At 46.5% G+C, this 16816-nt stretch overlaps 1 protein-coding gene across 2 annotated transcripts in view; it reads left to right on the plus strand.

Moving 5' to 3' along the window:
* Positions 1-528: 528 nt before the first annotated feature.
* glp2r (glucagon-like peptide 2 receptor) overlaps positions 529-16816 on the plus strand; it is a 117674-nt gene continuing 101386 nt past the window's right edge. For both annotated transcript variants that reach the window (XM_072483081.1, XM_072483082.1), the window contains exon 1: positions 529-903. In XM_072483081.1, coding sequence (XP_072339182.1) covers positions 811-903 — 93 coding nt within the window. In that variant the 5' untranslated portion in view covers positions 529-810. The remainder of the gene's footprint in view (positions 904-16816) is intronic.

The raw sequence follows: 16816 nt of genomic DNA on the forward strand, positions 1-16816 counted from the left end.
GAATCGAACCTGAGTCACTAGCGCTGTAAGGCAACAGTGCTAACCACTGTACCACCGCACCTTCATTGACTGTGATGCATATTGGGGAGTTCTGAGGCGATGACGACTCTATATCATGTGTAACCTCTTCCATTCTCTAAGTTGTGACACTAGTGCTAGTGGTACATGATTTTTAATAAGAAACACACGGGGAAGTTCAGGAGGGTGGCTTTCTTCCAACCAGGAAAGTGATTGGTCTTCATCAATTCAACAACTAAAATAAAAGTTCTTCACTGCGATGGAGTAAAGTTTAATTTCAAATGTGCTCCTGTTGTGTCTCGATCAATCGGTGCACCAGTGAGTGACAGTGATTGTCCCTTCCAGTCAAGTGTGATTGTGTAGGTATGTTTCTATAGTAACTGCTGTTTATATTTGGCTATGATTGGTAGAGAGAAGTTTAGAAGGGGGGGGTGGGGGTGGGGGGGGGAGGAGTAAGATACAGAAAGCAGATCCTGGCAGTGCACATACTGCAGACACAGAGGCTGGACCGTTCTCTCCAGGGATTACCTCCTACTACATGAGCTTTGAAGCTGGGTTGGATATGAATGTTTAAAATAATCAATTAAGTCATGACATTAGGGGTTGCAGGTTTTGAAACATCCAATTGATCTGAAGAAAGGGGGGTTCTGTCTGATGGCTGCTGCTGCCACCTGAATGATTCGACAAGGTAGTATTTTGGAGGGGAAAGAAGTGCGGAAAGTTTTTGGGCTGGGAAGAGAATTGCATGTTCTTCGACAATTTTGATGACAGATCATACGGAAGCAAACTGCAATGAAAATCTTCAACGGAAGCACGGATGAGGGACTAAGTTCAACCCAATGGCTGCATCGTTTAGTCTTGGCAGCATTGCTGCAAGTAACGCAAGTGAGTGCATCTGAGTTTATTCAAAGTGACTATCTGGAGGAAGAGAAATTGTTTTGCTCAAAAGAATACAACACCAAAAAAAAAGCACAGTGAACAGATTAACCTAGTTGTTTTTTTGTTGTTATATCTATTTGTTAGTTTAAAGCAGGAGACATTCCGACGGACTTTGCTCCAAGTTGATCTCTCTAACGTACAAAGTTTGAATATTCTCTGAGCTGTTTTCTGCTTGCTTGCTTGCATATTTGCATTGAGCCCTCATCTACACTTTGTGACTAAGTCCTTAATCTAGTTAAATAGACCGGCCATGTAAAAATGTCTGGGGAAATTTAATTAGAGAATTAAAAACAGAACAATGAAGAAGAAAACAGTTAAACCCTAAAGTTTATATTTTTTGAAATTATATTTTCTCTGATCTGTCCCATTATGAGCATTGCATTTCAAACGCCAGATGATATGTGCTTATGTACAAGTAAATTTTAAAGCCCCACTCCCCTCTGTGTCCCCCCCTAGTCAGACAAGAACCAAGGGGCTGAGGAGAGAGAGATCAAAATCAGCTGTTACATAAGGCATTGAACCCCGGACCCTCCTGATTAAAAGGCCAACAGAGGTATCCAGACAGCTAAATATTTTTATGTTTTGAAATCCATTCTCGTCTCAAAAGTTTTTAGCAGAGGGTTAATATTAAGAAAAGAACCAAGTTCTTACCAATTCCGGTTTGTGTTGGAATTTGAGCTCTATTAGTCCGGGATTATTGTTCTCATAACATAATCACCACACCACCAGTCTAGGAGTAGGAGCATTGAAGTCAGTGGAAGAAGCATCAGAAAAATACCCAACTCATTGCTGTGATTGATTGCTGAATGCCAGTTTTTGATACTGGTCAACTCTGGGAATATTTCCACTTTACAATCAGATCCTACTCAAACGTTTGTTTAATAAAAGCGAAAAGGAGTCAGAGGAGTAACATTAAGAAGACGTTTATTTATAACACGTCCGATTTACAAAGGTGCCGAGTCAGTCTCTCTATGTCGGTCGGTTCCTATCTGTTCGACCTTATATACACATGGTAATAGCCCCATAGTCAGCAGGGGAGCTCATACTCCTCGAACGACACCGGCGAGGGGGGGTGGAAATAATCAAGCCTTCCCCGTGTGCTCTGTGCATGTTACTGTAGTCTGGACATGCTGTCACTTCAGCTGGTAGTTGGGCAACTTGAATCTAAATTTCATGGTGTAAAACGCTGACAACATTGGTCAAACTTGCTTTCAAAGCGATTGTAAGTCGATAGATCACCATCGGTGAGTTAGGCACCGAAACAGTGCAGTGGTTCTAGAGCTGCTGACAACTTGCATTTTTCACAATTGTGCAAGAAAATCAGACAAACATTCAGAATAACGAGCTATTATCAAAACAAATTCAATGTAAATATCAGTGATGCATGAATTAAATATTGCACCCAGTAAAAGAGCAAGACATTCAAATATTTGAAGAGGGAGTTGACTGATGTTTGTCGCTGATTTATTTTAAAAGTTTGTTCTGTAAATAATTCAACAAAATTAATTTTCGTTTTGAAAAATCTCCTCAATTGGGATGGGGGTCGTTACCACTGTTTGAAGTTCTGTTATTTCTCGATGCCTTTTCGTTGAGGGGTTGAACAGTAAGTTAATTCAATTCTTCTTATTGATTCAGTAATTGTGCTATTGGCCAGCTTGAAGCAGCCGTAGTCATTGATCATAAAGATATGATTTTTAAACTTTGCAGTGTGGTTGTTGATTATGCTGCACTGGTACAAAATGAGCCGGAGCAAGTCATGAAACCTTTTACATCTCTCTCAATTTTTATTGCCAGCGAAGTCAATTGGAAAGAAAATAGATGCAAAGCAGGATGCTCCATTGAATGCAATTGACCCTAGTCTAAGAGATGAAGCATGTAAGGCATTTTGGATGCGAATCTCCGGGTTTGAGACTAAGTGCTCCCGCCAGCGGAGAAACCGGATTGGTTCCCTTTGGCGCTGGGAGCAACGCCATGGTGGGACGCTCATACTGGGGCAGGATTCTCCGTTTGGGAGACTAAGTGTTGACGCCGGGACTGGATTGTGTGCAGTGCACTTTCCTGTTAGGGGTGCTATCCGGTGAGAGAGTCAGGACATGCAAATGGGTCAGCATTCTGCCGGCACAGATTCAGAGCATTTTCCGGCCCAGCGGGTGTTCTAGCCGCTGCGGCTAGAGTCAGCGTTAAATAGCTGTCTGCTAGAGTTGTTTTCTAGCTCTCCATTTACTACACACTCACTGCACTTACCACACACTCACTGCACTTACCACACACTCACTGCATTTACCACACACTCACTGCAGCCACCAAGATGGGTCACAGAAGACGTGCCCCCCGAAGTTAGGAGTCCAAGGTGGTCCCACAACTCCATGCCAGTGAGGAACAGAGGAACATCCTCTTTCCCAGCGTGGGACACAGATCAAGCCTACACTTCGGAATGCTGCCTGGGAGGTGGTGGCAGAGGCAGTTAGTGCTGCCAGTTTTACCAGGAGGAGACAGCTGGTGATGTGGAGGGTTGGGGGTCACTTTTGAGGCCTCTTCCCTGAGAGGGACAGAGGACCATAAGACATAGAAACAGAATTAGGCCACTCGGCCAATCGAGTCTGCTTTGACATTCAATCATGGCTGATATTTTTCTCATCCCCATTCTCCTGCCTTCTCCCCATAACCCCTGATCCCCTTATTAATCAAGAACCTAACTATCTCTGTCTCAAAGACAGTCAGTAATTTGGCCTCCACGGCCTTCAGCGGCAAAGAGTTCGACAGATTCACCACCCTCTGGCTGAAGGAATTCTTCCTCATCTCTGTTTCAAAGGATCGCCCCTTTAGTCTGAGATTGTGTCCTCTGGTTCTCGATTTTCCTACAAGTGGAAACATCCTCTCCATGCCCATTCTATCCAGGCCTTGCAGTATCCTGTATGTTTCAATAAGATCCCCCTCAGCCTTCTAAACTCCAACGAGTACAGACCCAGAGTCCTCAACCGTTCCTCATATGACCAGCTGTTCATTCCAGGGATCATTCTTGTGAACCTCCTCTGTACCTTTTCCAAGGCCAGCACATCCTTCCTCAGAAACGGGGCCAAAACTGCTCACAATACTCCAAATGGGGTCTGACCAGAGCCTTATGCAGCCTCAGAAGTACATCCTTGGTCTTGTATTCTAGCCCTCTTGACATGAATGCTAACATTGCATTTGCCTTCCTAACTGCCGACTGAACCTGCACGTTAACCTTAAGGAAATTGTGGACAAGGACTCCCAAGTCCCTTTGTGCTTCTGATTTGCTAAGCATTTCCAAGGGAAGGCTTCACAGGCCACGGTGCTGATGTCCTCTAATTGGCGTGAGCTTTGCTGATCCCTTGCTCCCTCTGCAGTGGGGCAGCACTTCTAAGGAGTGCCAACCCCCAGTGGGCCCCTGATTGAGCTTTGCCATGCATATCACCTTGATGCAACAGCTGGGGTATGAGCATGTCTAGAGAGGCGACGTGGGTGGACTGCGAGATGACCAAGGGCCTTCTGAGCATTCAAAGAATATAGGCAGCACTCAGCAGTGTGAGCAGCCAAGAGCCTGTAAGAAGTACCAACAGAGTTTGTTTAAAAGACAGATTGCAGCAAAGGCGGTCTGAGCCAGGCCACCCCATCCCAAGAGACTCACCCTGTGTTCGTGGACTTGGCATCAAATCACTCCTTGCTATTGCCTCTGGCCCAGACAGCCAACCCCCGGAAAACTCAATGGTTTTCAATGGTCTTTGAGTGTTTTTTGGCATTCCGCTCTCCCTCCGCAGCCATGGCGCCCAGTCCACATTTGTAAATACTTGTAGTCATTCACTCCCGCAGGATATCTGCCTGAGAAAGGCGGAGGATCGTGAAAGTGTGGAGTGTGAAGTCTCCTAACCGTGAATCACATTTAAAGGTATGCAAAAGTAGGTTTTGCATGCCCCCGCCGGTGTGGGCGTAAACCCTAAACTGTGCATAGTGCCGAACATACCGGCTGCCTGCACTTACTGATCTCAGGCCTCCATTTCGAACTGGTGCCCCGATCCCAGTGTCCAACCACTGGCCTCCCCCCCCCCCCCCATAAAGCAAATGTTGATCATCCCCTCCCCCCTCCGCTAACATAGGGAACAGTCCCAACCCCTCAGCAAAGAGGGGCATCACCACAGAAATAATGGATCAGCCCTGCCACGCATGCATGAAAGTGACCCAACCCCCCCACCACAGCCATCCCAACCACTTTCAGCATCTCCTTCTGGCCCCAACCATTGGCATTGCCCATGGTGCACTGCCCCACACTGACACTTGGCAGTGACACTCTGGCCAGGGTTCAAGGAGATAAGTCCATTTGCCCCTCTGCAGAATGACAATTCAAAGATTCTAAGTTCTTTTAAGTGACCAGAATGTCAATCAGAGGGTCAATCAGAACAAGGATATTTATAAATATTGAGATGAGGATCAATGGGGGCTACTTCAGATGCATTCAAGTGTGAAGGGAAAGATAAATAAACAAACTTCCTGCTTACTGTTTAAACCATCGCTAGACAGATTTCTATCTGTCAATCAAAAGCTAGTGAAAGGTATTGCACGAAGAAATTGAATGAATGAATGCAAAGCATCTCAAAGGATTTTGGGGAGTTTTGAAGCTTTTCAAGTGTTGTGAGCTTTCTAAAGCAGCAGTGTTAAAAGCATAGGGCTAACAGAGCAGAAGTGAGGACAGGGAAAGTCCTTGCTTCTTCCTGGTTTGAATCTTCAACGGACTGTCTGATCTTCTCAACAGCTGTTAGGCAGAGCAGTGCAAAGTGAGAGGGCCACTTCAAAGTTTAAACAGTTCACAGACGAGGATAATGATTTTGAAGAGAGATCTGACTGAGATCTCCATTTCAGGAGTGATCTTCAAGTAGCCCAGGGCTAGAAGCAAGGGGGAGCAGAGCATAAGGGAGGGGGGTGTAGATTCGGGCTTCCATCCCATTAATCACTTTTAGATGAATGCATATGAGCTGTTTGCATGTTCCCGCTAGTGCGGAGCAGGAAGCCTGCTATAGCTGGTTGGGCAGGGCTGAAGACTGGGAATGGGTCTGCTGCCCAGCACCTATCTCGTTTTTGGGCCAGTGCAGGTTTCTTAGCCCCATTGGGATTTCCAATTTCAGCGGGCGGGAGCGGAGATTCCTCACTTCTTTATTTTAATAATTATTTTCCTGTATAAAATACCCATACCACAAGCCACCTGCTGTTTTTCTGTTGTCTAAGTTAACTCTTCTCACCAATTTCCTCTGCACCTTTTAGCTTTCTCCACATTCTGTGAGTGGGGCTAATTGGATAGCTCTATCAAAAGATGTCCAAAAGGTTTGGGTGGGGTTACTGGGTTATGGGGATAGGGTGGAGGTGTGGGCTTGGGTGGAGCGCTCTTTCCAAAGGCCGGTGCAGACTCGATGGGGCGAATGGCCTCCTTCTGCACATAAACTCTATGATTCTATGATCAAATAACCAGCCCGGGTATGATAGGCTGAATGGTCATCTTCTGTGTTGTATGATTCTATGAGGTAGTTCAAAGCCCTTGCTCTCATAAATTGTGCTTATGCGGAATACTCAGAGAGGGCAGTTGAACAGATGTGACCCATGCAAGTTAAGAGCAGAAGTGCGGATTAGAAGCTGTTTAAGTTTGGGCATTAATTTGGAACTGACCACACTGTCATGGAACTGCCTAGCAACAGGTAGACATCTGCCTAGTAACAGCAATAACACAAATGTGACAAGGCATGATGGAATGCGATCTGGCCAGCAACAAGTGACATGGGTCTGCCAGCAACAGGTAGATATTTGCTTAGCGACAGCAGCAGCCAGCATTCAAATGGCATGATGGCATATGATTTTAAAAGTAATGTGAAGCAGGTATCAAGACAAATGATATATAGTTGCCAGCACCATCGGGAGCAGAGAGGCAGTTTACACTTAACAACCAGGGAGAGCAGTTTACATCTAACAGCCTGTGAGGCCAGTCCAAATCTAACTGTCAGGAGCCTTGGCTTAGCATTTAAGCCTAAGAGCTAAGGTCATGCAGAAACCTTCGTTAAGGCAGTTTAACTATCTTTGCTGGACCAGCAATGTCTATCAGCCCTGTATTGTTTGGTAACTATAAGCTGGATTTGACTTACAGATTTACTTAATTTGGATGTTGTTCGGGGAAAGGGGAAGTCTTAAGAAGTTCAAGGATTGTAGATATAGTTTGGAACAAGGAGCACATTCTACATAAACTGTGCGTGTGTTCAATGATACATATACTTAATTGTCCTAGAATATTGTAGCCCTGTTTATGTAGATTTGTCTTTTCTTTAAGTTAATAAAAAGTCATTAATAATTGCTACAGGATGAATGGGCTGGCTATTCTCACTGGGATTACACTTGACTCCTCACACCATTCCAAAAGCAAAACTAGACATCACCATGAAGCAGTGGGATACCATCACAGATAATATCAGCAGGGCCCGTGAAACACTCATAAACTGTCCACGTTTCCTGTGAACAGGCTGTACACTGTTGACACCGTATGTTTTTAAAAGGTGCAAATTCGCTGATCATTTGTACATTGTCACTCCTGTGCATGCATCGTGTATCAGCACACAAACAGAAGAAATAATGGCCAAACCTGGGGCGGGATTCTCCGACCCCCCGCCGGGGGCTAGCGTGAATCCCGCCCCCGCCGGTTGCCGAATTCTCCGGCACCAGATATTCGGCTGGGGTGGGAATCGCGCCGCGCCGTTTGGCGGCCCCCCCCCCCCCGGCGATTCTCCGGCCCGCAATGGGCTGAAGTCCCGCTGCTGGAATGCCTGTCACGCCGGCGAGAATCAAACAACCTCTCTTACCGGCGGGACAAGGCAGCGCGGGTGGGCTCCGGGGTCCTGGGGGGGGGTGGCGTGGGGCGATCTGGCCCCGGGGGGTGCCCCCACGGTTGCCTGGCCCGCGATCGGGGCCCATCGATCCACGGGCGGGCCTGTGCCGTGGGGGCACTCTTTTCCTTCCGCCTTTGCCATGGTCTCCACTATGGCGCGGGGATGCCGTGAGTGGCCGCTGATGCTCCCACTCATGGTCCGCATGGCAAAGTCATTTCCACGCCAGCTGGTGGGGCACCAAAGGCCTTTCCCGCCAGCTGGCGGGGCGGAAATCAGGCCGGCGCGGGCCTAGCCCCTCAAGGTGAGGGCTCGGCCCCTCAAGATGGGGAGAATTCCGCACCTTTGGGGCGGCGCGATGCCGGACTGATTCACTCCGTTTTTGGCGCCGATCGCGGGCCCGGCCACCATGGGTCACCCCCCAGGGCCAGATCGCCCCGTGCCCCCCCCCAGGACCCTGGAGCCCGCCCGCGCCGCCTTGTCCCGCCGGTAAGAGAGGTGGTTTGATTCTCGCCGGCGGGACAGGCGTTCCAGCAGCGGGACTTCGGCCCATCGCGGGTCGGAGAATCGCCGGGGGGGTGCCCGCCAACCGGCGCGGCGCGATTCCCATCCCGCCGAATATCCGGTGCCGGAGAATTCGGCAACCGGCGGGGGCGGGATTCACGCCAGCCCCCGGCGATTCTCCGACCCGGCGGAGGGTCGGAGAATCCCACCCCTTGTCTCTCCCTCTCCGTGTGTCCTCTCCCCCCCCTTTACCAAGTTTGGTAAGCAGACAAAATAAAGCATTGTTTTGTTGTTCCACCTGGGGGTAGGTATCTACCTTCCTGTTCCATCATACTCTAGGTGTCCGTCTTGACCCAGTGGTACTGCTCTTGCCTTTAGTTGAAAAGTGATGGGTTCCAATCACAATCTATCAATTCAAGTGCATTAATTAGGGTGATGTTTCACTCGCAGTGCTGTGCTGTTGGAGATGCCGTCTTTTAAACAAGACTGAATTAAATGGAGGGCACTTGTTTGGATGTCAGTGATTGAACGCTTTTTTTGAAAAGGAGTAAGGGAGTTCCAATTCTCCTGGAATGCAAATGTCCCTCAACCAACATCATTGAACAACTTATCGCATCAATATCTCAATGTGGTTTGTAATATCTTGCTGTGTGGAAATTAGTGCCCTACCTCTAACAATACAGCATTAGTGACTACATTTCAAAATACTTTATAGATAATGAACCGTGTTGGAATTTACTGAGAAATGAAGTGAAATGAAAATCACTTATTGTCACAAGTAGGCTTCAATTAAGTTACTGTGAAAAGTCCCTAATCGCCACATTCCGGCGCCTGTTCGGGGAGGCTGTTACGGGAATTACGGGAAAGAACAGAAAGAACAAAATGCAACATCATCTAAAATGGACTCCCAGACAGAGGAGTGGAGGCAAAATTATGAGTCATTGAAGAGCCTACTGTGACATGAAGAGGAAGGGAAATGTGGTCATCTTTTAACACACATCGATGTGTTATGACGGGTGAAGTGACCTCTCTCATTTGTGGCGGCACAGCATGGGTGGCACATTAGCACGGTGATTAGCACTGTTGCTTCACAGCGCCAGGGACCTGAGTTTGATTCCCGGCTTGGGTCACTGTTTGTGCGGAGTCTGCACGTTCTCCCCGCATCTGCGTGGGTTTCCTCCGGGTGCTCCGGTTTCCTTCCACAAGTCCCAAAAGATGTCCTTGTTAGGTGAATTGGACATTCTGAATTCTCCCTCAGTGTACGGAGTGTGGCGACCAGGGAACTTTCGCAGTAACTTCATTGCAGTGTTAATGTAAGCTTACTTGTGACACTAATTAAGGATATTATTGTATTCATCTTGTGAATTCTATTTATCATTTTGTGGACTGCAGCAATATCTTAGCATCTATTGAACAAGTCCACCAATTCTATGAAGTAAATGCCATTAGCATTGTTCTGTTATAGTTTAGGAATTCGCATAAAATTCCATTTTAAAGCGGTTAGATATTTTTTGAAAATCAAAAATTCTTCGGAACAGTGCTGGTAAAAAGTGCACCTTTAAATTAATATAACATGCATTAATTATTGATAGTTAAGGTCGCATAACCAGATTATGAAGATTTGTGTTTCATGGGTCCCAGATATATACAGTCAAATATATTTTCTGTTCATGTTGGAATTTATCTGAATGGATATCTGGAAGAAAATATATTTTTTAACATGCACTTGCTGACTGAAATTTCCTATGGCATCAAATTGAAAGAGTTTTGGAAAGCTTTCCAAACAGAATAACAGTGGAGTTAATGGAACTCACCAATATCCATGCATACGTAGTATAGCAACATCAGGCAAGCAGCAGATTTGAAAAGTTAAATGTGAATATGTTGCCTCATTCCACTGTTAACTTCAGCAAAAGATTTTTCCCTTTCATTTAATCGCTGATTGAACTGTTAACTGTAAAACTGTTACTTTGTTGCTAATGTGACTGATTCTGTGTTTAAATTAAAGTTTGTTTTAACATAAAAGATGCCTATCGGCAGGGTCATCACTCCTGGGGCAAAGTATCCGTTCCATACAATTTTACAAATTGCAAGTTGTTGGGTTTCTCATCTGGGATCCAACATAATCTGCATGCTCTATACGAACTAAACTGCACGTGGATAGTCAGAACTAGTAATGGCAAGTGGCAGTGTCCTTCTAATTGCATAATAAATGTAATGATAGCCAATCACTCTCTTTGGAAACAAAAAAATAACTATTATAGGTGTGGAATATCCTGCCTTCATGTCCTGAATTGTTTCCGGAGATTTTTAAAAAACCTCAAATTTTGTTTTCTGATTTTTTTTTCTCACTTTCTCCTCGTGTCTTTTTTTTTTGCTGTATCTCTTCTTTCACCATTTGTTTCTCTAATTTGGTGTCAAATTCACCCTTCTTCTAAATTATTCTACTGTTTGTTTCCCGATCACTAAAGCCTGAATATTTGAAAAGGTGGAAAGCCTCTCCATCATTAGGAAAGTGACTTTGGAAGGCTGAATCCAAAAGTCCTGCCCCTGTATACAGCACCTACCATTTACGTAGGGGATGAATATCATTAGTTCACAGAGGCAACTGCACGTGTTAAAGTACAGCTGCCTTCGGGTAACCTCATTTCTGTTAGTGGGAAGTCCAGAACATGACTTATGCACTTTAGATCTGGTAGGAAAATTTTTAACGCTGCTGGAGTTATTTGGAGCAATAATGTACCCTTTTGGAGAAGTAGGGTGCCCTTCTGGATATGGTTCCGGAACACCTTTGGGGGAGACCAGATGCCCTTTGGGAGCGGTAAGCTACCCTTTAGGATTGTTAAAAGAGGACATGAATGTGTAGATAAAGTGCATTAGTTCATTGGAATTGTCAAGCTCATTGAAATTGTCAAGAGAATTATCAACCAAGCTATCAAAAGGAACTGTCAAACTTTCAAGGCATTTAAAACACCTGCCCGTGAAATATGTTTTGGGGGAAAAACATTCTACATTATTAAAAGAATAATCCTTACCATTTCACTTCATCTATTGACGTAAGCTTGGGGCCAATCATTACAGGGACATTGCCGCATTTCAGATTTCACAGCCATCCATTATTACAGTGCGGTGCATGTCAGTTCTTTTTTAAATAGTGATTCCAGCAATAGGCATTGAAGATCTTTATCTCATCTCAGGATAAGTGCTGAGGCCTGCCTATTATGGATACTGGGTGAGTTGGCAAGGTAGATGCAAGGGCAAAAGTTGGTGTGTGTGGGATTTAGGTTGTCATGAGTTGACACAAAGTTGGTACAGGAGCTACAAAGGCCAATGGTCATGGGTAGAGTGGTATAGTTTGGCATGGAGGGTAGAGTGGTATAGTTTGGCATGGAGGGTATGAGGGGCCATGGGGCTGATTGTAAGACATGAGCAGGCAGGATGTGGTTATGGATGGACATGGGGAGCATGTGTGGGTGGTGGGCGACGGGCTGCTGGTTTTTTTTTGGGGGGGAGGGCTAGGGTGGGGCGGGGGGGGGTTGGGAACCTGTTTCATGTTGTACTCTTTTTAAAAATTCTTTGACAAAACATCAGCACACTGAGGCATACCTCCCACCGAGTCCACCTCTGCACCAGTCAGCTTCCATACTCAATCTATGGTTGACCAACATGGCTCCCATTAAACTAGCCCCCTTCCCCCAGTCCGCACCCCCTCCACCTCTCCCCCCCTCCCCCCCGCCCCCCCCCCCCCCCCCCCCCCACCCCAAAATAAAAATTGGTCCTTCCGGCGCACATTTTCATGGGTTGGGTTTACGGAGCCAGGATCTGGTGCCGAAAATCTCATGGGTTAAGTAGATATTCTATTGTTTCTGCTCACTCTGGCCTTGTTTACGTCTCTGTTCCGTTATCAGCTCACATGTTCAGCAACTGAGGAACAAAGAAAATTTTGAGCTGGAGGGTGCAGGGACAGGTCTAACTAAGAACAGTTGAGTGTCCTGCTGCAATAAAACTTGCTTCATTATTAACGAATAAAGAGAAATCAGCAGTACTGTGGAAACAGTTTATAAATTGCATAAATTAACCTGATTATTGTGCAGTATGTGTTTTTCTATTATTTCGCATTGGTACATGTCATTATATTAATGACTTAAACGTCATGACTTAAACTCCTGAAAGTGGCTATGGGGAACACCAGAACATAATCGAAGCAGGATGAGGCCATTTGGCCCCTCGAGCCTGCTCCACCATTAAATAAGTTCATGGCTGATCTGAGTGTGGCCTTAACTCCATTTTTCCTGCCTGCCCCCATTATTTTTCACAAAAGTGTGTATAAACTTTGCAGGCCTAGAAGATGGCATCAACGATGCCACACACTATATTTTGGTAACGCAAGTAGTTGCAATAAGCAAAAAGTTAAATGAGCTAATCTTACTGAGCTACAAAGTTCCCTGGGGAATCTGAATAAAGAACAGCAGGAGCAAAATGCCTGCTCAGGTACAAGAGAACTGCGGCCAAAAGGACACGAAGATTTTGTTTTTAACCACTTGTCACGCATTTCAGCAAGTCCCCACTTCGAATTGCAGCTGGCTTTGAATACTTATCATAAAAAGGAGGAAATATTACAGGGGACCATCGGAAGGACAAGCAGCTGGGCATTGAGTTCCAGATACACGGGTGAAGGAATGTTTGTAATTGCAGAGCACCACTGCCACCTAAGGAATGGAAGCTGCATTGAGAAATGAATAGCAGTAGCCATCTGTTGACTTCTATTGAATGGCACAGTTTGTTATATCAAGGTGTAAGTCAGAAATGTAAAAAACAGCTGAGGTACAATGTGCAAAGTTATGGTTTGTCATCTCTCACGTTCTGTGAATTCGAGTTTGATTAACTGCATGGGGTGACAGGACATCTTGCATTTATTTTAAATAACCAAAAGGGCCGCACATAGTTCTTTGATCAGAGCTCAGTCTGCTTAATATCAGTCAGAAGCCTGAACTCAATCTGGCTGTTGCACGCCGGTGACCGTGATTGGGTGAGTAATGGATGTGGTTCTTTTTAAAGAGACATGATTGTCCTCGTAAAATGACAAGTGCCCTTGGTACCTGGTAGTCACAGGGATGAACACCTGTGTCAAAATTTTAACTTAAAAAACAAAGCTGAAAAGTTCTCAGGACACCACAATTTGCATTTGATAGTAATCGTACTGTTCCTTCTTCTGGAGATGAAAGCCCGAGGATCAGCTCAGGACACATAGAATTGGTTTCGCCATCAAGAACAAACTCATCAACCAACTCTCACCGATCCCTTCGGCATCAACGAGCGCTTCATGACCCTTCGTCCACAACTTGCCAAGAACCAGTGGCAATGGTCTTGAGAGCCTACACCTCCTGATGCCAATGATGAGTCCAAAGAAGGTTTCCATTCCACCCTGGACACTATACTATCCAACGTTCCTTTTTTTAATAAATGTTTTTATTGGGTTTTTGAATAAAGTATATTTATCGTTGTGTACACAAAATAGAATACATATATATACATAGAAGAGAAGGGATCGCGCACAAAAAACAAAACAAACAACAACAAAAAGTTAGAATAAAGTAACTTGTAAGGTATTATGTGCTAAGTCAACAACAGCAGCTCTGTACAATTGGCAGGATTGCTTTTAGCACATAAGTAGGTATCTGTTTATGGGGGGAGCGAGAAACTGTGGGGGGGGTACATATACATTTGGGCACCGGGGAAACAAATACAGAACAATTTGCGAGGGCAATACGCGAATTAATCTGGTGTTGGTGTGGTCGCTTGCTTCTCCCGGATGGTTTTCGCTGCCATTGTCGTCTCGCGATCACCTCCGCTTCAGCCATTCGTCCCATCTTTCACCCGGATTTTCCTTGTTCTCTGCTCCTGGAGATGCCAAGTTTGTTATTGTTTCCCGTGCCCTCCTTCCGGCTGTCATTCCCTTGCCTTCCCCCCACCTCACTGGTTCCCCTCAATTGTTCCCTGTCTCCTCCCTCCCACCCCCACCCACCCCTCCCCTCCTCCTGTGGTTCGCCTTTCTTTTCTCTTAGGTTTAGCTGCTTTTCCCCCCCTGGTCTGTCCCTCCCTCCCCCCCATTGGCTACTTTCCCCTGATTCTTTGCTACCTGGCTATTCTTCTGCTTGTTCGCTGGCCACAAACAGGTTCCGGAACAATTGGGTGAATGGCTCCCACGTTCTGTGGAAGCCGTCATCTGACCCTCGGATGGCAAATTTGATTTTCTCTATTTGGAGAGATTCTGAGAGGTCGGCCAGCCAGTCTGCAGCTTTGGGTGGTGCTGCTGACCGCCAGCCGAGCAGGATTCTACGGCGGGCGATCAGGGAGGCAAAGGCAAGGGTGTCTGCCCTCCTCCCCAGGAATAGATCTGGCTGGTCTGAGACCCCAAAGACTGCCACTCTCGGGCATGGCTCCACCCTCATCCCCACCAGTTTGGACATTGCCTCAAAGAAGGCTGTCCAGTACCCCGCAAGTCTGGGGCAAGACCAGAACATAAGGGTGTGGTTGGCCGGGCCTCCTTGGCACCATTCACATCTGTCCTCCACCTCCGGGAAGAACTTACTCATACCAGTTCTTGTTAAGTGGGCTCTATGTACCACTTTTAGCTGCGTCAGGCTGAGCCTTGCACACGTGGAGGTGGAGTTGACCCTATGCAGTGCTTCGCTCCAAAATCCTCACCCTCTTTCAATCCCCAGGTCCTCCTCCCATTTCTTTCTTGGTGCGTCCAGTACGGTGTCAGCCCTTTCTACCAATAGGTCATACATGTCGCTACAGTTTCCTTTCTCTAATATGCTTGCGTCCAGTAACTCTTCCAGTAATGTCTGTCGTGACGGTTGTGGACATGTCCTTGTCTCCTTTAGTAGGAAATTTTTGAGTTGCAGGTATATTAGCTCGTTCCCCCTGGCTAGCTGGAATTTCTCTGTCAGTTCGTTCATTGTTGCAACCCTGCCGTCCGTGTATAGGTCCCTGACTGTCTGTGTCCCTCCGTCCTGTCCCCACTTTTTAAAGGCGGTGTCAGTCAGCGCTGGTGCGAACCTATGGTTGTTGCAGATGGAAGCTTAGTCCGACATTTTGGTCAGGCCAAATTGCTGCCGTAGTTGGTTCCAGGATTGGAGGGTGGCTATCACTGCTGGAGTGTTTCTTGGGTAGGGATGGGAGTGCCGCTGTGGCGAGGGCCTGGAGGGAGGTCCCCTTTCAGGAGGCCACTTCCGCATGCTCCCATTCGGCTTCTGGCTCCTTGATCCATCCCCTTATTCGCTCAGCCGTCGTCACTGTCTTGTTATTCACCCTGGGGTAACACGGACTGCAACTGGATGCAGTGTACTTGAAAGTAGACTTCAAACTGTGATGTTGGTTCAATACGCTTTATTGAACTTGTTAAGCAGTGCACACAGTTCGCTGTGGGTTTGACACTCTATAATCTAAGCGTGCTTGTTATAACTAACTAGACTAGACTAGCTCTGAGCCATGTGTAGAAGGTGCTAACTGATATATACACCCTGACTGTCACTACAGTTGTCACCAGTGGAAAGGGGCAGAGTGCTGATGCCTCGTGTGTTTTATAGTGGGAGACCACCCTCTAGTGTTCTGCCTGGTGATTGGTTGTGTTCTGTCCTGTGTGTTGATTGGCTGTACTGGGTGTCTGTCACTGCCTGTCTGTGTCTCATTATGTGCATGAGTGTATATCATGACATCCCCCCTTTTTTAAAAAAATGTTGGTTGTTTGGAGCATATGTGACTGTATTTACATGTATGACGATGTACATTAAATGGCGAGTGGATGAATATACACATAGGAAGTGTCTAGTGTGCAGAACAGAGCAAAATTTACAGATAAATATCTGTAAGTCCAATCTTTGGGGCTTGCGTCTGATCCTTGTCGACGGCCTGAGAGGTAGAGGTGGGGACAACGGCGCCTTGACAGGCGGGATTTCTGCCAGTTTGATGGCCTTGTGGTGCGAGGTGTCCGGAGGACGCATAACAACAAATGGAAAAGTTGGATCTGGTGGTGGGCAGGCAACTTTGCGCAGTGCCCTTCTGTTGCGCCTGACAATGGAGCCATCAGCCATACGAACTACAAACGATCTGGGAGCAGCCTGTCGACCAACAACAGCTGGAGCTGACCAGCCTCCATCAGGTAGCTTGATCCGAACAGCATCTTCCGGAGAAAGCACAGGCAAATCGGTAGCATGAGCATCATATGTCAGTTTTTGCCGGTTCCTGAGTTGCTGCACCTTTTGCAGCACTGGGAGGTGATCCAGGTCTGGTAAGTGTATGGCCGGAACAGTCGTCCGCAGGTCTCTATTCATGAGGAGTTGAGCCGGAGACATACCGGTGGACAGAGGGGTTGCCCTGTACACCAACAGCGCAAGGTTGAAGTCAGAGGCAGAGTCCGCAGCCTTGCAGAGCAGTTTCTTCACTATATGGACCCCTTTCTCAACCTTCCCGTT

Source organism: Scyliorhinus torazame, chromosome 18 (assembly GCF_047496885.1).
Source record: "Scyliorhinus torazame isolate Kashiwa2021f chromosome 18, sScyTor2.1, whole genome shotgun sequence".
In the NCBI taxonomy this organism is placed as follows: domain Eukaryota; kingdom Metazoa; phylum Chordata; class Chondrichthyes; order Carcharhiniformes; family Scyliorhinidae; genus Scyliorhinus; species Scyliorhinus torazame.